Genomic DNA, 18,095 nt, shown 5'->3' on the forward strand with positions numbered 1-18,095 from the left:
CACTGGGCAGTCTAAGAAAGAGACTCTTATGGTTCTTCAGAAAGTAACTATTCATTATCTAGCTCCCTGATGATGAACTTATGGCACGCGTACCAGAGGTGGCACACAAAGCCTTGTCCGTGGGCATGCATGCTGTCATCAGCTGCTCTTCTGGTTTCCAGCACGCCAGCCAGCTGCTCTTTACGGGCACCAGTGTGTCAGAAAATGGCCCAAAACGCAGCCTGAAAATGCCCCCAAAACAGGCATGCACGCACTGGCCAACTGGTTTCAGGTTTCCAATGCTCCAGCACACACATGCACACATATGCATGTGCGTTCCACTTTGGGCACTTGGCTGAAAAGGTTTGCCATCACTGATCTAGCTCTACCATTCAGGGATTTACTATAATTCACACCTGTACAGAGTGGTGAGAATCAGTTTTGATTTGTATTCATCCAACTCTAGTATTGCATATGCTGACAAAATAGAATGTATTGAAATAGAATTAAACCCTGAGTGGAAACAATGGTGTTTTATAAAGTTTAACCTTACAAAATTCTGTATCGTCTTCCTTTTATGATTTGAACTGATCAATTGATGTTCATAATGGCATCGTTCTTGTCTTGTCATTAATTAAATTTAACATAAATCACATTGCTAAATAATAAATTCAGTAAACTAAGCAAAATGTTATTTTCTTGGTTAGGACTTCTTTTCTGTCTTAGTCTATACTTAAAAGCGATTTCCAAGTTTAGCCTTGATTGAAAGGAGAAGTTGACCTTTTTCAGTTGTCTTGCAGAACCAATGATTAAATTCTCTGAGGTGAAATACAACATTCAAGAACCAGGGGAGCCTGGAGAGATTGCAGTTTTAAAGATCCCAATCTTGCGACTTGGAGATACTTCCAAAATTTCCATTGTAAGAATTCATACTAAAGATGGTTCAGCTACTTCTGGAGAAGACTATAATCCAATGTCTGAGGGTAAGATTCTGATCCTAATGTTAATGCAACAAATGTTATTGCACAATATATATATTTTTTTAAAAATCTGGGATTAGATATGTTTTTAATGCTACAAAATGTGAGTGCAAAACTTTGACGGATGAATATTCATATTTCACAGATATGACCCAATTTTCTCATTTCTCACTATTCATTTTAGATATTGAATTTAAAGAAGGAGAAACAGAGCACTTTGTGGAGGTTGAAGTTTTGTATGATGGAGTGAGAGAAATGCGTGAAGCATTTATAGTGCATTTGAAACCTGATGAGAATATGGTGGCTGAGACACAGGTAAATATCCAAGTGGTTTGTCCTGTAGTTTGCATTCAGTTGAGGATGATTCAGAAATGTCAAAGCATTAACAATCTCAGCTGTTCAGAATTCATGGAAGTCTGCTTTTGGAGATCAAACTAAAAGCAAAGCCTTTGCCCAGACCTGCTTCTATTCTTTGGAAAGTTTAGAAGCATTGAACCCAACCAAGCATTCAGATTAAGGAAGATTTAAAGCTTTGGCTTGATTTAAAATCTCTACCCTTAGACTGACCATTAAACTGACCAAATAAGTGTCGGTGCCATCCAATAATATCCAATTGCCTCTCAGTGAAAAATAGTTTTAGCATGCTTGAATTATAGATCTGAATCTACATCTTTCTAGCAAATATGGATTGATACATATGAACAGCTATCAAGATGAATTGGCCATGAGTGTTTCTTTTACTAAATAAGGTGGAAAGCAGTTTCCTTTGTTGATATGTTTTTAGAGGCATGGAATGGTTCTATGGATTCCCTTTGTCCAATGAACAATTTTTTCCTCTAACAAAAAGAAACCTTTAGAGTCATCCTCTAGAATGGATAATAATGGCATAAGACAAGTCTTATGACCCTACATCGTAAGTCAGGTTTAAGATATCGTGAAAAGGAATAAATTGATAATTGTTTCATATATTTTAGTTCTTGATTATTATATTTTATTATGATAAAGTGTTCATTATATGTTTCAGTGTCAAAATTAATCAGTTTTGAATGGTATGCTCCTTTAATTTATATCTTCATATTCTGCATTCTATCATGTGTAGATTAATTTTAACATTTCATATATTATGTATAATGTAGCTGGTTACAGAAGCATGTTTTCATGTCAGCTTTACATTTAGAGATAGAAACTTTTTATGTTTTTCCAATATAGACGAATAAAGCCATTATATACATTGAAGAAATGGATAGCATGGCAGATGTGACTTTCCCAGCTGTGCCACAAGTTGTATCACTTCTGTTGTATGATGACACTGCCAAAAGCAGAATAAATCCCCAGCCTCCCAATGGATATCCTATTGTGTGTGTAACGGTACGATCCATCTTTTTTCAAGTTATAATGTCTTGATTTTTCTTCTACTAGATGGAAAAAATATTTGGGATTAAACTTTTAAACTTCTGGAAAGTTCCATTTTATCAGTTCATACTTGATTATCAGTATCTATTTAAAAACATAGAAAGTTTAATGTTGAGGACATTAGTTATACTTTTTGTTTCATGTGCCCTCAAAATTTTGCTTCTGGAAAAAATCATGTTAATGCCAATTTCACAGAAAAGAAACTGATATGAAGGAATAGATGTTTGTTTAGTATTACATATGCATTCTCCATAGAATTAAAACCTGATCTAAATCTTCTTGCAACTCCCTAGATAATCTACTGTTGCTTCCTTTCTTCCTTTCCCCTGATTTTCTAATAGATGATATCCATATCTTTTTTCATTCAAGCCTCAATAAATTGAAGTCTTTCCATAGCATTTGGCTTTTACATTGAAATACCAGAGTCAGTAATACTTAATTGTTAGCTAGGATGAACATAACATAAGATTTATAAAGTGATAACAAGAATAAGGAATTTGCTAAATACTCTACTCAACAAAAAGAGAGGAAAATCTTATTATTTCATCTTAATTAAGCATTGTCATGGCATATATGTTAAATATAACTAAATGGATATAATGTATGCATTTTGGCATTTAGGCATGCAACCCCAAATACTCAGATTATGACAAGACTGGATCTATTTGTGCTGCTGAAAACATCAATGACACAGTGACCTTGTATCGTTGGCTTGTCAGTGCCCCAAGTGGCATGGATGGTGTGACCAGTCCTATGCGTGAAGTGGATTCCAATACTTTCTTCACTAATACCAAGTCAATTGCTTTAGACTCCATCTATTTCCAAGCTGGCTCCAGGGTTCAGTGTGCAGCACGTGCAGTCAAGGCCAATGGTGATGTGGGCTTAGAACTGTTGAGTCCCATTCATGTAATAAATAGAGAAGAAGGTAAGTTTAGTAAACAATTAAGTGATTCTGAACACTTTTATTCAGAGAAATTGGTTTTTTTTAGCAATGAAAAAGATGGAACAATTAGAAGAGCAATTATTAAGTTAGTAGCAAAGGGAGTTAGATATGACATCCAACATTTGCACTTCAATATATTTATTGTAGTAAGTATACTTTTATTTTTTTTAAATAATAATTTGAAATTAAGAACCTGTGTAACTTAGCCAGGTGAAAAATAGAGCTAGTAGCTTTATGACCAGGGCTCTTCTTCTGCATTTATGTCATTTGAAAATAAGCTTATAACATGTTGGTTTCCATACATGTAAAGAAAACATAAAGTTGGCTTGCAGAGTATCCAAAGGATCTGTGATGCTCTAAATTTGCATGTAATCTGATACTTCCTACAATTTGCCTATTAGGGAAACAATTGTGAAAGGATTTCCAAATCTGTTATTTACACGTATTTGTGCTATGTGTGTTGTAGATGTGAGCTGCCTGCTATTGGGGATGCATACCCTTCCTGGGATGAGAGTTAAATAGCTTGAAATAGATCTATACTAGTCTCCCTTTATTTATTTATCAGCACAAATGCAACACAAAAATGGTTTCCTGCCTGGAAGGCTCCTAGGGTGGGGCTGAAAGGCAAAAAGGAAGAGCATGCTCCCTCCCATATTTGGGCATACAAGGTACTTTGACATCACACACAAACACACACACAAGTATATACTGTATATACTATACGCACACACACTTACACACAAGAGCTTCGATGATTACTTTAGTAACTTAATGACACTTGGAGAGAGCATTTAGACTTATAGAATTCCATATCAGGTATTTATCAGCATTTACTATTAAACCATGAGCATAAATAAAATTATATTACGATAATACAGGTAGTCCTTGATTTACAACATTTCATTTAGTGACCGTTAGAAGTTACAGCATCACTGAAAAAAGTTGCCTATGACCATTTTTCACATTTAAAGCATCCCATGAGCATGTGATCAAAATTTGGACACTTGGCAACTGGCTCATATTTATGACAATTGCAGTGTCCCAGGGTCACGTGATCCGCTTTTGTGACCTTCTGATGAGCAAAGTCAATTGGGAAGCCAGATTCACTTTACAACTGTATTACTAACTTAACAACTAAATTGATTCACTTAACAACTGTGGTGAGAAAGGTTGTAAAATGAGGCAAAATTCACTTAACAACTGCCTTGCTTATCAATGGAAATTTTGGGCTCAATTGTGGTCATAAGACAAAGACTTCCTGTGCTTATTTTTCATAATTGTGTAAGTTACCCAGAGTCACATTAATGAGAGGTGTCGCCTGATCGATCAATCAATAAAGGGCGCTGTTTTCCCGTAGGTCTGTGCCAACCACGTATTCTGGGTACAGTTGGAGCAGAGCCTTTCTCAGCCAAAATTCATTACATGGGTCCTGATGATCCTGACTATCCAAACCTGATCAGGTTTTCAGTTACCATGCCTCATATAGATGGTAAGTACCAGACATGTGTGCCACTAGAACCAAAACAGCTGAAATGGTGTTGCACCAATTGACATCTGAAGGAGATTTTTGAAACAATAATTCAAAGACAACTTTTAATGCTTATCCTCAACTTTGTTTAACATGCTTAACAAAGAAAGAATATTATATTTATTCTTAACTATAAGAAAGAGGAAAATCTACTAGATTTAGTGCTGAAATGGAGAAGGCTTGGAAAAAGCAGTAGTTTTGCGAGTAGGACCATGAACTCAATTTAGAATCAATTCATAGACTTTAAAAAATCTTTATTTTTTATTCTAGATAATGTTTCACCAAATGCTTAGATTTGAGGATTTAAATATAATATGCATATACACACAAACAGACTTGTATGTTTAAATTTAAAAACAGCAATATGAAGTTTCACAACCATATGTTGGAATAATGCAGTAAAATGTAAATAAAGGTTATCTTATCTTATATGGGAAATAACTATTATTTCAGTGTACTTTAGTTCCATAACATCACCTACAAAAGATTTAGATGTCCTTTGGCTACTAACTACAAACATTTTTCTTAACCCTGTTTTGAAATTTGAATTACTATTGTAAAACTTATCTGAATCTTACATATGCTCTGAATGTAATATTGTTAATATAATGTAATCACCAGTTACTTTTATTATTAGTGCATAAAATATCTAATAGGCAATTTCTGATTTCAGGAATGTTGCCAGTAATCTCAACCAGACCTTTGTCGAATTTTGAGTTGACACTGAGCCCAGATGGCACTCGTGTAGGAAATCACAAATGCTCCAATCTCTTGGATTATAATGAAATTGAAACAAAACATGGCTTCATCACAGATGATATCAAGAATCCAGAAGTGATTGGAGAAACTTCATCCTATCAATACAGCAGTAGCATACGATCAGCTAAAACTTTACGTTTCTACCGTAATCTCAATCTGGAGGCCTGCCTATGGGAATTTATCAGTTATTATGATATGTCAGAACTGGTAACCAGCTGTAGCGGCTCCATTGGGACAGATGGTCAGGTAGGCTTCATTGAAGAAAAGCAAATATCTATTAATGCAAGGATTTTACTTAGTTGCTTACACAGCAAGTCATAGTATGAAAAACCAGAACAGATTATTCCTTCATTTAAACCAATAATATACAAAATCAAAATATACAGTGTTACCTCAGTACTCAACTGCTTCAAATCTCATTGAATTTGCTACTCAGTACATTTTGACATGAAAATATTGTCCTGGTACTCACCTTTTGTTTGGTACTCAACTTGCTGCCATTCCAGGAAGGTCACTGCAAAAGGAAGTGTGGGACGGTCGCAGAGGGAAGACAGGAAGTTGGCCATGCTGGGAAGGCCACTGACATAAGAAAAGAGACAAACAGGAAGTTATTCCAAGCCAAAACAAAGGGTTGTGATAAATCACATGGTTTGTTTGATACTCATCATTTTTAGTACCCATTGCATCTCCCAGAACCAATTAATGAGTAATGAGGTTCCATTATATATTCTGATTCAATCTGTCTACAGCAAAGCTTTCATAGCACTCTTTTCCTAACCCTTTTGATGGAAATTCCTATCTATTACTTGGAGTATTGCTGCTATTCAGGAAAGGAGTTTTGTGGCAGACGGGCCAATAATGTAGTTGAACTCAGAAATTTATTACGGTTTGTTAAAGACCACATTATTTCCTGATTCACATATAAACAAAGTAATAAAGTTAGTTTATCCAACACAATGGCAGAATCTATGCGTTGTGCAAAACAAAGCCAAGGAACAATTTTGTGCTTAATGCTCATAACAGTTCAATTAGAAAATCAACCTAAATGGCATAACAAAAGCTTTGCTGATAGCACGTTTAAAAAGATCCTCTTACAAGCAAATTAGTTATTTGGAGTTTCAAACAGATTGCCACTTTTTAAGTGATATAATAAATACATAATATATAATCAAAACAGAATGAATATAGAAAGGAGAAATGTGTATATGTATAGCTAAGATTGGAGGAAAATTTGGCAGTCAACTTAATGTCTAACTAAACTATAAGTATGAAAATAAAATTATAGATACCAGACTTCCTAGGCACCGTTAATTTAATTTCCATACATAGGCAAAGAAAAAGGTGCCATCATATACATGATTTTTTTATGTGCTAACTCTCAAAGACTGTACATGATTCTAATATATTCAGTTTGAGCATAAATCAAATGATTGCATGAGTTTACTGACAAAGATAGTTCAGATAGTACTAAAATTACAGATAGTAATTTTTATGATTCATGAATGGGGGCAACTTAAATGCAGCCAAATAAGATCTTATATATTTCAGTGTGACTGATGAGCCAATAGTGTACTAATATGCACCAAATGGAAACGCCATATAAAGCAGGAAAAAAACTGTTTTAGTTAATTCAGGGTGGCAGAACTCATTTGAACTTAAAACCTGATAATATCAATTTATTACTGATGGGTGACATTCAACTTAGTGAGAGAAAATAACATTGCCTCTTGCTTTAAAATGAAGTGTTTTTCCAAGTTATGTACTATATATTTAAATTATAGCCTTGTAGTTTAAGCAGGCAGGGAGAAAGAATGTTTGGAAAATTTGACTTCCATGTCATCTCCTAATCAAATTTATATTATTATAAGCTATTACTGATGGGTGGTTACATTCAGTTTTGCTTTGGATTTTAAAAATATTCTCAACTGCTTGAAATCCTGAAGATTATTTTGAGTGTTAGGTGCCAGTTATATTTTTTTTCTGGAGTTTTATTTACTTCTTAGAATACAGGCTTTGATTAGTTCACTTCTTATTCTTCATCTGATTTGATATCAGTTCTAAAAGCAGGAGAGGAAATTGGTGACGGTGATGCTTATCTTTAATAATCAGAAACTATACTTTTGAATATGAGCAAGTTCACTTTTGAAAAGTTGGACTGCAATGCACCGGAGGTAAGAGATGAATGTGAGATTCTTAGTATCAACTTAATCCCATAATAGGGCCTTGATTGTAATCTTAGATTGCCACACACTCTGGGATGACTGTCAAATTGATTTTAGAGTGGGGTTTTGTTCTTTGCTGGGGTTGCATTACAGAAGCCAGGAAGAGGGCTGCCTGCTTAGGTTTTGGCCCACACTCCATTCTCTCCCACTTCTCCATAAGCTGTAAATTCATTTTTGAAGCATCAAAGTAAGATTTCTAAGTGCAACAAGAAATGTTTGTTCTGGAGCCAACACATATCAGAAAATAAATAAACAAAAAAAGGTATGATGATGGGATTTTATACTGTGTTCAGAAGAGCTGATTTTAACTCCCAAAGATCCAGTATGAACATAGGGTGATCTAATGCTGTGCTGTTTTACAGGTGTTGAATCTGGTTCAATCGTATGTAACTCTTCGAGTGCCCCTCTATGTATCTTATGTCTTCCATTCGCCTGCAGCAGTTGGGGGCTGGCAACATTTTGACCTGCAATCTGAGTTGAGGCTCACTTTTGTGTATGATACTGCCATTCTATGGAAAGACGGTATTGGAAGTCCACCAGAAGCAGAACTGCAAGGTAAATTATAAATATTTGAGAGGTTTGATGGAAGCTTTTGGAGCCTTTATTAAGAACTATAATTGCATCTCCAGAATAGCAGCCTGTTAGCATTGAAGTGGAGCCTACAAGGTTTGATTTTGGAATAGATTTTGAATGCCCCAACACTGGAAGTCTTTAAGAAGATGTTGGATAGCCATTTGTCTGAAACGGTATAGGGTTTCCTGCCTAGGCAGGGGGTTGGACTAGAACACCTCCAAGGTCCCTTCCAACTCTGCTATTGTATTGTATTGTATTATTTCCTTTTTTTCTTTCCCAGAACCTTTTTACCTTAAGAGATTAGTCTGGAAAACTGGCTACTTATAGGATGTGAAAACTCAGCCTCTTAGACACAATTAGCCATATGGAACTTCATAAGAAAAAAATAGCTGGTTTCTAGGCTGGATTGCAGTAAACAACTTTATCCAGCCATTTGCAGAGTGACAGCTGCTTCAAAGCCAAGCTATCTTTTAAAACAAAATTTGTATTATTGATGTTGTTCTATTTTCATGTTTATTGCTTTATTTTATCATAGCAATGATTTTGGCTCCTTACTCCACACAATGCTGACTAAGTCTTGTGGTTCTTGCAATCCAACACATTTGAATGATACCAAACAACTAGTCTTTTTATGAATATTTCTAAAATAATATAATGGCTGCTTACATCTAGGGTCTCTTTACCCAACCAGTATGCAAATCAATGATGAAGGGCGATTGGTGGTCCATTTCAGGACAGAAATTCGATTCAGGGGGCAATTCATAATATCCCACCCAGGTAAGGCCAGCATTTTGTATGTTTCCTAAGTATCTTTTCTAAGCTAAAAATCTCTTTGTAGGTCTATGACAACAGACTTTGGGATTTAATGAGAATCTCATAAACAGTAAAGAACTTATGGTTTCAACTGGGTTTTATCATTTATTCATGAAATGCTTTAGATTCCCTAGTGAGAAGAGAGAAGCATATTTTTGCCAACTTCCTTCTGACTTCAAAACACACAGCAAGGATTTCCTGATCCGACACTACCCATTAGTCCATCTCCTTATATCCTGATTCTTTGCTTTCCTAGATTGGAATGGGTTAAAATATTCATGACTGGGAGAGACTTGGGAACAAGGTCAGTCAATGAATTGGCATAGCAACTAAGTCAGCCAATGGGAGCTTAAACAGATCTGAGTCTGTGCAAAGAATTGAAACAAAAACTTGAGATCCGTACCCTCACCACCATCCAGACCTTCCGCGCAGCCCTCAAGATCTGGCTCTCCCAGCAGGCCTGGGGATAGGTTCCCAATTCACCCGCCCAAGTGTTTGATTGTTGAACGAAAGTTGTGTTTTATTACTTTTCTTTGTTCACATTTTGTTTGTTTTTTGATACTGCACCCCCCTCCCTTGTGATTGTAAGCCGCCCTGAGTCCCCTCAGGGAAAAGGGCGGCCTATAAATTTTAATAAATGACTCTAAATGACTCTAAAGAACTCTGCTGCTCTAAGAAGTAAACTAGCAGTCTGTCTGGGCTTTTGTCTGCTGAAATGAAAGTAACTGCTTGTGTTTAATTGGAAGAATCATCAGTTGCTATTGTACATTTATTCATCTATTCTTATGTATATAAACAAGTTAATGAATCCAACTGAATCAGTTATCTGTGTGTGCTTCTGGATTTGAATTTATGCAACAAACTCTGACAGAATAGAAAAGATAGTTCCATCCACAGTGTGTTGGATAACATCAATGAACTTCATCATAAAACGGTATTTCACTTTTGCAGGTACTTCTCTGACTTCTATGGTGATGTCATCTGACCATCCTGGCCTTACATTCATATTGAACCTTTCTCAAAGTGAGCAAACCTTCAATCAGCCAATGCAGCAATGGAAGTTTCTTTCCGATTTTGCTGTGAGTACTAGCATTAGCATTTTGTGGTAGTTTTTATTATTAAAAAAAAAAAGCACCAGCATAAACTCATTTATACTTGCAAGTCTCTGATGTTGAGATTTAGATTAGGTTCATACAAACCTTCTTTAAAATAATTTTTAGTGTGCTATAAATAATCACAGGTACGCAAACCATGGCTTAAGATATGGCTTCAAAATAGACTTTGGGTGGCTTAGGAGCAGATATTTTTACACGCATATTCAGTAAGAGTACAAGCATATGAGTGAGTTTTGTGTCTTCAGACTATATATGGTAGAGCGCAGGGACGTGCACTCACTAGAGGCAGCGGAGGCGGGGCCTCACCAGTCTCCTCAGGAAAGGAAGGAATTTTAAAGATTTTTTAAAAAATAATTAAGGCCAAGCTAGTTGCTACCAGACTTCAACTCACAGTGATTTGGAGTGTACATAGTGTTTAAGTATAGGAGGAGGCCAGAGAACTCGGGGCCTCCTTTGCATAAGGATTTTTTTGCCTTTTAAGGGTTAACCAAGGGTTAAAAAGCAAAAAAAATATATGCAAATGAGGCTCATAGTTCTCCGGCCTCTTCCTGCAGAGGGCACGTGGTGGCTCTAGGAGCCACTATCCTAGCCTGCCTGGCCCTGGAGCCTAGCTAGACCGAATCTGGAATTTTGGCGTAGCTGGAAGGTATGTTGGTCAGAGGGAGGGGGCAGGGGGGAGGAATTCAGTTTATTTGTAATTTAAGTAATTGCAATTTGTTTTTATTGTGTGTGTGTGTGTGTGTGTTTCTTTCTTAACTTCATTCAAACAAACTCTCTCTCAATTTGAGAGAGAGTTTGCTTGAGAAGAGAGGGAAGGAGCAGACGCAGGGAGGGGAGCCTTGTTTGTTTGAGAAGAGAGGGGCAGCCCTCTCCCCCCCCATCCTGCTCCCCTCTTCCTTTCCTCCTCCTCCTCTCCCCTTTCTTCGCTGGCTGCCACCTCGCCCCCGCCTCCTCCGTCCCCCCCCGCTGTGTCTGCCAGGCGTCTCGTGTTTATGGCGGGCATAAATGTGAGATGCCTGGCGGACACAGAGGTGGGGATGGAGGAGGTGGGGGTTGAGGAGGAACTGCGGAGGTTAAAGGTGAAGAGGGGTGTTTGCAGCCCTGGTTCCATCTCCCAGCAGCCCCAGGAGGAAACGGCAAAGAGGGGTGGGGGGGTGTTCCAAGAGGCCCCCTCCTCTTTTGGCACTCCGCAAGCCAGGCCCGCAGCAGCAAGAGGATCCGCTCCGCTTCTATCGCCCCCCCCCCGCTCCAGAGAAGCCGGCCGGGCAAATCTTTGCAGCCCCGGTTCCGTCTCCCAGCAGCCCCAGGAGGAAACGGGCCAGCGCTGCTTCCCTCCCCGGACTTTCTGGCAGTGGAGGACAGCATTACACTCCCTCTCCCAAGCCCCGAGTGGCCAGCCTTTTGCCTCCATGGCTCTCGCTCCAGCCTTGTCTGGGCTCCTCCTCGGCAGGCCTGCCGGAGCTCTGGGAAAAAGCGGCGGGAGCGGAATGCTGTCCTCTATTGCCGGAAAGTCCGGGGAGGGAAGCGGGGCTGGCCCGTTTCCTCCTGGGGCTGCTGGGAGAGAGAACCGGGGCTCGTGAAGACTCACTCGCAGCCGGCTTCTCTGGAGCGGGGGGGGGGGGGCGATAGAAGTGGAGCGGATCCTCTTGCTGCTGCGGGCCTGGCTTGCGGAGTGCCAAAAGGGGAGGGGACCTCTTGGAACACCCCACCCCCACCCCTCTTCACCTTTCGCCTCCACGGCTCTCGCTCCAGCCTGCTGCGGGGGTGGGGGGCAAAAGCCGCTTTCTTTCTTTTTGCCTCACCAGCCAGAAGCTTCACCGCACGTCACTGGTAGAGTGTTATATTAGGCTAAGGTTTGGCAGAAAAGAAGAGCATGTTATGGGTATATCAGAATCAGTTAGGCATCTACTGATGCAGATTTTGTCCATGCCATGGATTCAGAATCCCAACGGTTTTGTGTAAGTATAATAAAAAAATAATTTTAAAAAGCCATATGCCAACCGTTACACTGATACATGTAACCATTAATTGTTTTCTTGTTTATAAATAAAATTTATATGGCAATCCATTTCATAGGAGGTGACTCAGGGTGATGTACAACAATTAAATTAAATGAATATATTAAAATAATATTTATTAAAAATGTCAAACAGTCATAATAAAACATACAAATCACCAGGTACAAGAGAGAATAAATCAATAATAATGATGCAGCCATCTTTGAATATCACCAATCTCCTGGAACCCCTGTGGTCGATGACATAGCATGAATTTACAGAATATTAACAGAGATCAAGCTAACCTCAGTTTGGGAGAAATAATGTTTCACAAGGTAGACACCATGGCAGAAAAGACCTGCTTTAGCCACCTGCCAAGTCCTTAGATGGGACCAAAAGCAGGCTTCTCTGCCAGATCTAATGGCATGGGAGGATGGAATTAGTTGAGACAGTCCTTCAGATAATCTGGTCTCATGCCGTGAAGGGTTTTAAAAGTTAAAAGTAGCACCTTCAATTGGACCCAGAAGCAAACTGGCAACCAATGCAACTCACAGAGTGTGGTTTGTGCTGATCTAAAAGTACCCATAACTGCCTGTGCTGCCGCATTCTGCATCAGTTGAAACATCAAAATACCCTTTCAAAGGTTTCTTATTCTTCATTGATTTATATCAGTTAACACAGGCAGTCCTAGACTTACAACAGTTCATCTAGTGACTGTTCAAAATTACAACGGCACTGAAAAAAATGACTTATGACTGTTTTTCACATCCTCATGGTCAGTTGATCAAAATTCAGATGCTTGGCAAGTGGTTTATCTTTATGACGGCTGGAGTGTCCCGAGGGTCACTCCACATCAGCTTTTGTGATCTTCTGACAAGGAAAGTCAATGGAGAATCCTGATTCACTATACAGCCATGTTACTAACTTAACAAATGCAATGATTCACTTAACAATGGTGGCAAGAAAAGTCGTAAAATGCGGTAAACTCACTTACCAAATGTTTCATTTAGTAAAATAAATTTTGGACTCAATTGTGGTTGTAACTCAAGGACTACCTGTATTTTAGTTTCTGTGGTTTTTTTCCAGGTACGTGACTATTCTGGCACTTACACTGTGAAACTTATCCCTTGTGTTGCCACACCCAGCCAAGAATATACCCAACCTGTCATCTGTAGCCCACGGGAGCCAATCACTTTTGATCTAGATATCAGGTTCCAGCAGGTAAAGTATTTCAGGACTTTAATGTTCTCAACTAATGAAGCATTTTGATACATTTCTCTGAATTATAACTTAATAATTATATTGACTTAATTGCAGTATCAGGGCCAAAAATCTGAATTAGTTTTACATGTTTGTTGTTATAAACTGACTTAGAAAACTGGGCCCTAAATACTTAAACACATTTTCTCTTTTGCACTCTCTCCAAATCAAAACCTGGTCATTTTTAATTGGTATTTCTCAACTTTGAGGTGGCATTAAAGCTAAACTTTTAGAATTCTGACAATTAGAATTGCAACATATCTGAAAAGTGTCAGATTAGAGAAGTGTGCTCTTGAGCTTATATTGCCTTTAAGGTAGAGATTATAGCACTAAACACCAGGTATACCTATAAATGTCTCTAATTTAGGATTCACCTTTGAAAATAATAGCCATCTATATAAATAAACATGTAAATGTTCGTTTGTTCAAAATCTTAAATCTCCTAAAGGTCTTCACCGATTGCTTTGAAATTTTGACACAATGTTGCATTTGAATACGCACATGTTTTTATATACCTATATTATATAGATGTCACACCTGTGACAGGTAAAAACATGTTTTTTTAATAAAAACATGCTTTTTTGAAAACCAGCACCATCTGTTGGACGTAAAAGCAACACACGCTATACTAAATATTTCACGATTCCATTTCAATGTTTCCGATTGCATTGTTATATTGAATTTTCATAGATTTTGATTTATTTTCATTTTGATTTAATTATTTCGTGTGACATTGCGTTGGAATTGAGCTGTGTCGTTTACCATAGCGTTCATTTCGTGAGTATAGTATATTCGGAACAGTTCGGCCTCTCTCCAGCTTCGTCCCTACGGTCCCTTTATATGTGTGGCTGGGCTAGAGTTGGCAAACTAGACAATCTCTATATCTCCACAGACAATGGAACAACAAAAAATATTGTATACCCACAAGCATTCTGAAATTAAACATATTAGAAACTTGCACTTTCTCTTTTCTTTGTTTTCCATTTAACCAGACTGGGCCACAGCAATGCGTGGCCGGGTACAGCTAGTATATTAATAAAACTCTTTCCTTTCTTCTAGTAACATTTAGTCATATAAATAGTTGCATGTCTCTAGGATGTCATGCAATCTTTCTGTATAATGGACTATAATGGATCCTGCCTTATAAAGGATTATTAGAAGTCACTTTAATGCAAGAGAATTATCTTAGACTTAGAACATCCTTCTATAACTACGCTGTATCAGTTGTTTTGAGACTATGCCTTCCAATAAAAGAATTGTACGTCCAGCAGACCAGGATGCCATTACGTTGGATAAAACTGCATTAGAGGAATTGTTTTCAGCAGGATTGAATATTGCCAGGCATCAGTTTATTTTAAGTTGGGTTTGGGCTTTATTGACTGGTACACCTACTTAAAATTGCTGTTTCTTTCTATGAAAAAAAATATTTATTTATTCATTTAACCAATCAACTTGGATACCGCCCGATTCCAACCAACTTTATGATATTTCCTCTAGGTGATTGTTTGATTGAGTCAACCTACATTTACAGATTTTATTCTTGAAAGGCTGTGAGAAGGAATTCAAGATTGCACATTTATGTAGAACAATGGCACTATACAAAGCACTTAGTTCTTGAAGGAATTATTTATATAACACAAATCATGGACCACACTTTGCTCTTTAGTTTTACTCTCTTGAATGCTCTTGAGTATTTCTAATAATTTTGAGAATAAACTGCAATTAAATTATTGCTAAACTTTTGCTAGAAAGACTATTGAAATTACTTCCCTAAATAGTCTTTATTTTATACAGGTCAGTGACCCAGTAGCAGCTGAATTTAATCTCAATACTCAAATGTTTCTGCTATCCAAGAAGGATCTGTGGCTGTCTGATGGTTCTCTGGGATTTGGAGAAGAAACTGATGTCTCATTTACAGAGGGTAACATCTGCTTTAACATAGCGAAATAGATCAATGAACCATTCTGGCCACACTTGTCAAATCCCTTTTGTTAACTGCAGTGTGTTCATTTACACAGGATAATGCTCTGAGGAATCCTGTCCTCTTATATTACAATATTTGTTATTCAGAATGAAGGGGACTTTTGTCCACTTGTACTATGAATTAAAAAGCATATTTAAAATTACAGTGGTGCAGATGAGCAATCATCTTTGTATGAAATGCTGTTTTTTAAATTATAAAATGCATTGTGTAATGTGACTCTGCAAAAAATGTTCCTTAGGATGCAGAATTCCTGATTTTATATTGACTAATACCTTACTCAAATTGTAACTGGGATGACCAAGATATATTAAATCACTAGTGTAACATCATATAAATTATCTTTACTTGTGTCCTGAATAAAGACTGACCCCTGGTGAGGAAAAATTGAAGTGCAGGAATTTTCGCTAGAGCAAGTAAAATGCTGAACTAAGCATCTAGGAGCAATATAAAGCAATTATCTTAATAGCTCAAAGTAAGGGCAGTATTTATATAGAATTATGACATAATAATAGCCAATCATTGTTGGGGGATGAATAAACAGAATTATTAAAACATGCTAGTATTAAAAACATTTTAAATATATATAAAAGAAATCTAGTTTATCCAGAATGTCATGCATGTCTTCTCTAAGTGCAGTGCAATGTGCGGTGATGTATGGAAAATAATTTCCTATGCTGGCTTCCTGGGCCTAGCATGTCTTCTTCACCAACACCGTGTGTTGATGTTATCAATATATGCCAAACATATATTGTTCATAAATATTATTGTTCATAAATTTCAACCTTTGTCACTTTTTCAAAATAGTAAACTGAATTGGAGTAAAAAAATATACATTTGATTTTTTAAAAATATTTAAAGTGAATTCAAACTATGGTTAATGTGATTATCTTAGTCTGTTAATTTTACTTTTATGTCACATGAATTATTATTATTTGGTTATTGAATTTGGGGAATTACATCCAAGGGCTTTTCAAGCCAGTGTTGGTTTTGATCTCATGTTTCTTTAATTTTAGGTTCAGAAATCTACGGTCGTATCATGGTGGATCCCGTTCAGAATTTAGGGGAATCTTTCATCTGTAACATTGAGAAGGTGTTCTTATGTACAGGGGCCGATGGGTATGTTCCCAAGTATAATCCAAGTAACAAAGAATATGGTTGTCTAGCTGACTCATCTTCCCTATTGTACAGATTCAAAATCCTGGTATGTATGCAATACTAGATGAATAGATTCCCATAAACATCATTTTTAACTTTAAACTTAATAATATACTACTATTTCTTTATTCCCTAGGATAAAGCTCAACCAGATACACAAGCAAAAATGTTTGGAAATATGGCATTCCACGCTAAACTAGCAGTTGATCACATTGATGGACATCCTTTGGTAAAACAGCCTGGTTCTGATGGATTCAGCTTGCTGTCAACTCCATTATTCCAGGTAAAAAAATGTGGTGGATAATACTGTTATTGCATGAAAACAACTACATGCAAGTTGGGTGTGCAGCTACTGGAATCTCACTGTCTTCTTCATTTTTCTTGGTTTTCTATTTTATTTCATCTGTTGTTGTTTTTTAAATCTAATAGGTAGCAGTGGGTCGAGAATGGTACATCCACACCATCTACATGGTTCGATCACGTGAAAATGTTCATAAGGGCCTTGGAAAAAGAAGTATTGAGTATCACCATGTTTTATCTTGCAATAACAGCACCTCACATCTTAGTCGTTCTCGGAGAGCTGTTTCTGATATTCCTGCTCTTGCCCAAGATATTGGTGCTGATAAGAATAGAGGAACGAATATCCAGCATATAGTTCTTGACCGATCTAGTAAAATTACACTCAAGCAGAGAGAATGGTCTCCAGCAGGTAAACCTTATGAAAAGCCAGTCCTGCAAATTCCAGGAAGTAATGCAGAAGACAAGATAATTCCCATTATTGGAGGTGCAATTGGACTACTGCTTCTTCTCTGCACTGTTATAATTATTATATTACTTCTGAAGCGAAAGGGACATTCAACTGATAGAAAAACAAGCTCATTTACCAATCATTCCAAAAGTAATGAAACTGTGACTACACAGCAGAGCAATAGTGATAGCTCTGAAGTTTAACAGCATTGAGATCCTACATAATGGAAATCATATGGGGCTGGGGTAGATATGGAATTAGGCTGCTGCAGTTTTGGTGCTATGTTGTGTGAGATTCCAGCATTTGGAAGAAAAGTATAGCAAAGATAATCTGTATAGAAATATGACTTATTTATAACTTCCCCACAACCAACTCCCAGGAACACAGGATGATCTCCTGGAATACAATGTTAATTAAATTTGCATTTCCCCCCATGAAATGGTGGTTTAAAAAAAATCTGTTAGCAGGTATAAGTGTGCCTTATCTATCAATGTGAAAGCCTGGTGCTATTCAAAGGGATATTGATTTCCTTTTTATTAAGTTGTATAGTGTTTAGATTTATACCATTTTTATATGAAAGGGTGGGAGGGAGGTTAAGAAAAAAGATAAAATTTTAACTAAATGGG

General features: G+C 37.2%; 1 protein-coding gene across 1 annotated transcript in view; it reads left to right on the forward strand.

Moving 5' to 3' along the window:
* Positions 1 to 18,095, forward strand: part of FREM3 (FRAS1 related extracellular matrix 3) — a 69,551-nt gene extending 51,456 nt beyond the window's left edge. Inside the window, exons 11-24 of the mRNA XM_087724343.1 lie at positions 780 to 962; positions 1,144 to 1,274; positions 2,169 to 2,327; positions 2,994 to 3,297; positions 4,673 to 4,804; positions 5,517 to 5,848; positions 8,187 to 8,379; positions 9,070 to 9,174; positions 10,162 to 10,289; positions 13,409 to 13,543; positions 15,377 to 15,503; positions 16,580 to 16,767; positions 16,858 to 17,004; positions 17,151 to 18,095. Coding sequence (XP_087580469.1) covers positions 780 to 962; positions 1,144 to 1,274; positions 2,169 to 2,327; positions 2,994 to 3,297; positions 4,673 to 4,804; positions 5,517 to 5,848; positions 8,187 to 8,379; positions 9,070 to 9,174; positions 10,162 to 10,289; positions 13,409 to 13,543; positions 15,377 to 15,503; positions 16,580 to 16,767; positions 16,858 to 17,004; positions 17,151 to 17,672 — 2,786 coding nt within the window. The 3' untranslated portion in view covers positions 17,673 to 18,095. The remainder of the gene's footprint in view (positions 1 to 779; positions 963 to 1,143; positions 1,275 to 2,168; positions 2,328 to 2,993; positions 3,298 to 4,672; positions 4,805 to 5,516; positions 5,849 to 8,186; positions 8,380 to 9,069; positions 9,175 to 10,161; positions 10,290 to 13,408; positions 13,544 to 15,376; positions 15,504 to 16,579; positions 16,768 to 16,857; positions 17,005 to 17,150) is intronic.

Source organism: Thamnophis sirtalis, unplaced genomic scaffold (assembly GCF_051295495.1).
Source record: "Thamnophis sirtalis isolate CommonGarterSnake01/CBP01778 unplaced genomic scaffold, rThaSir2_p1.2 scaffold_10, whole genome shotgun sequence".
NCBI classification, from domain to species: Eukaryota; Metazoa; Chordata; class Lepidosauria; order Squamata; family Natricidae; genus Thamnophis; species Thamnophis sirtalis.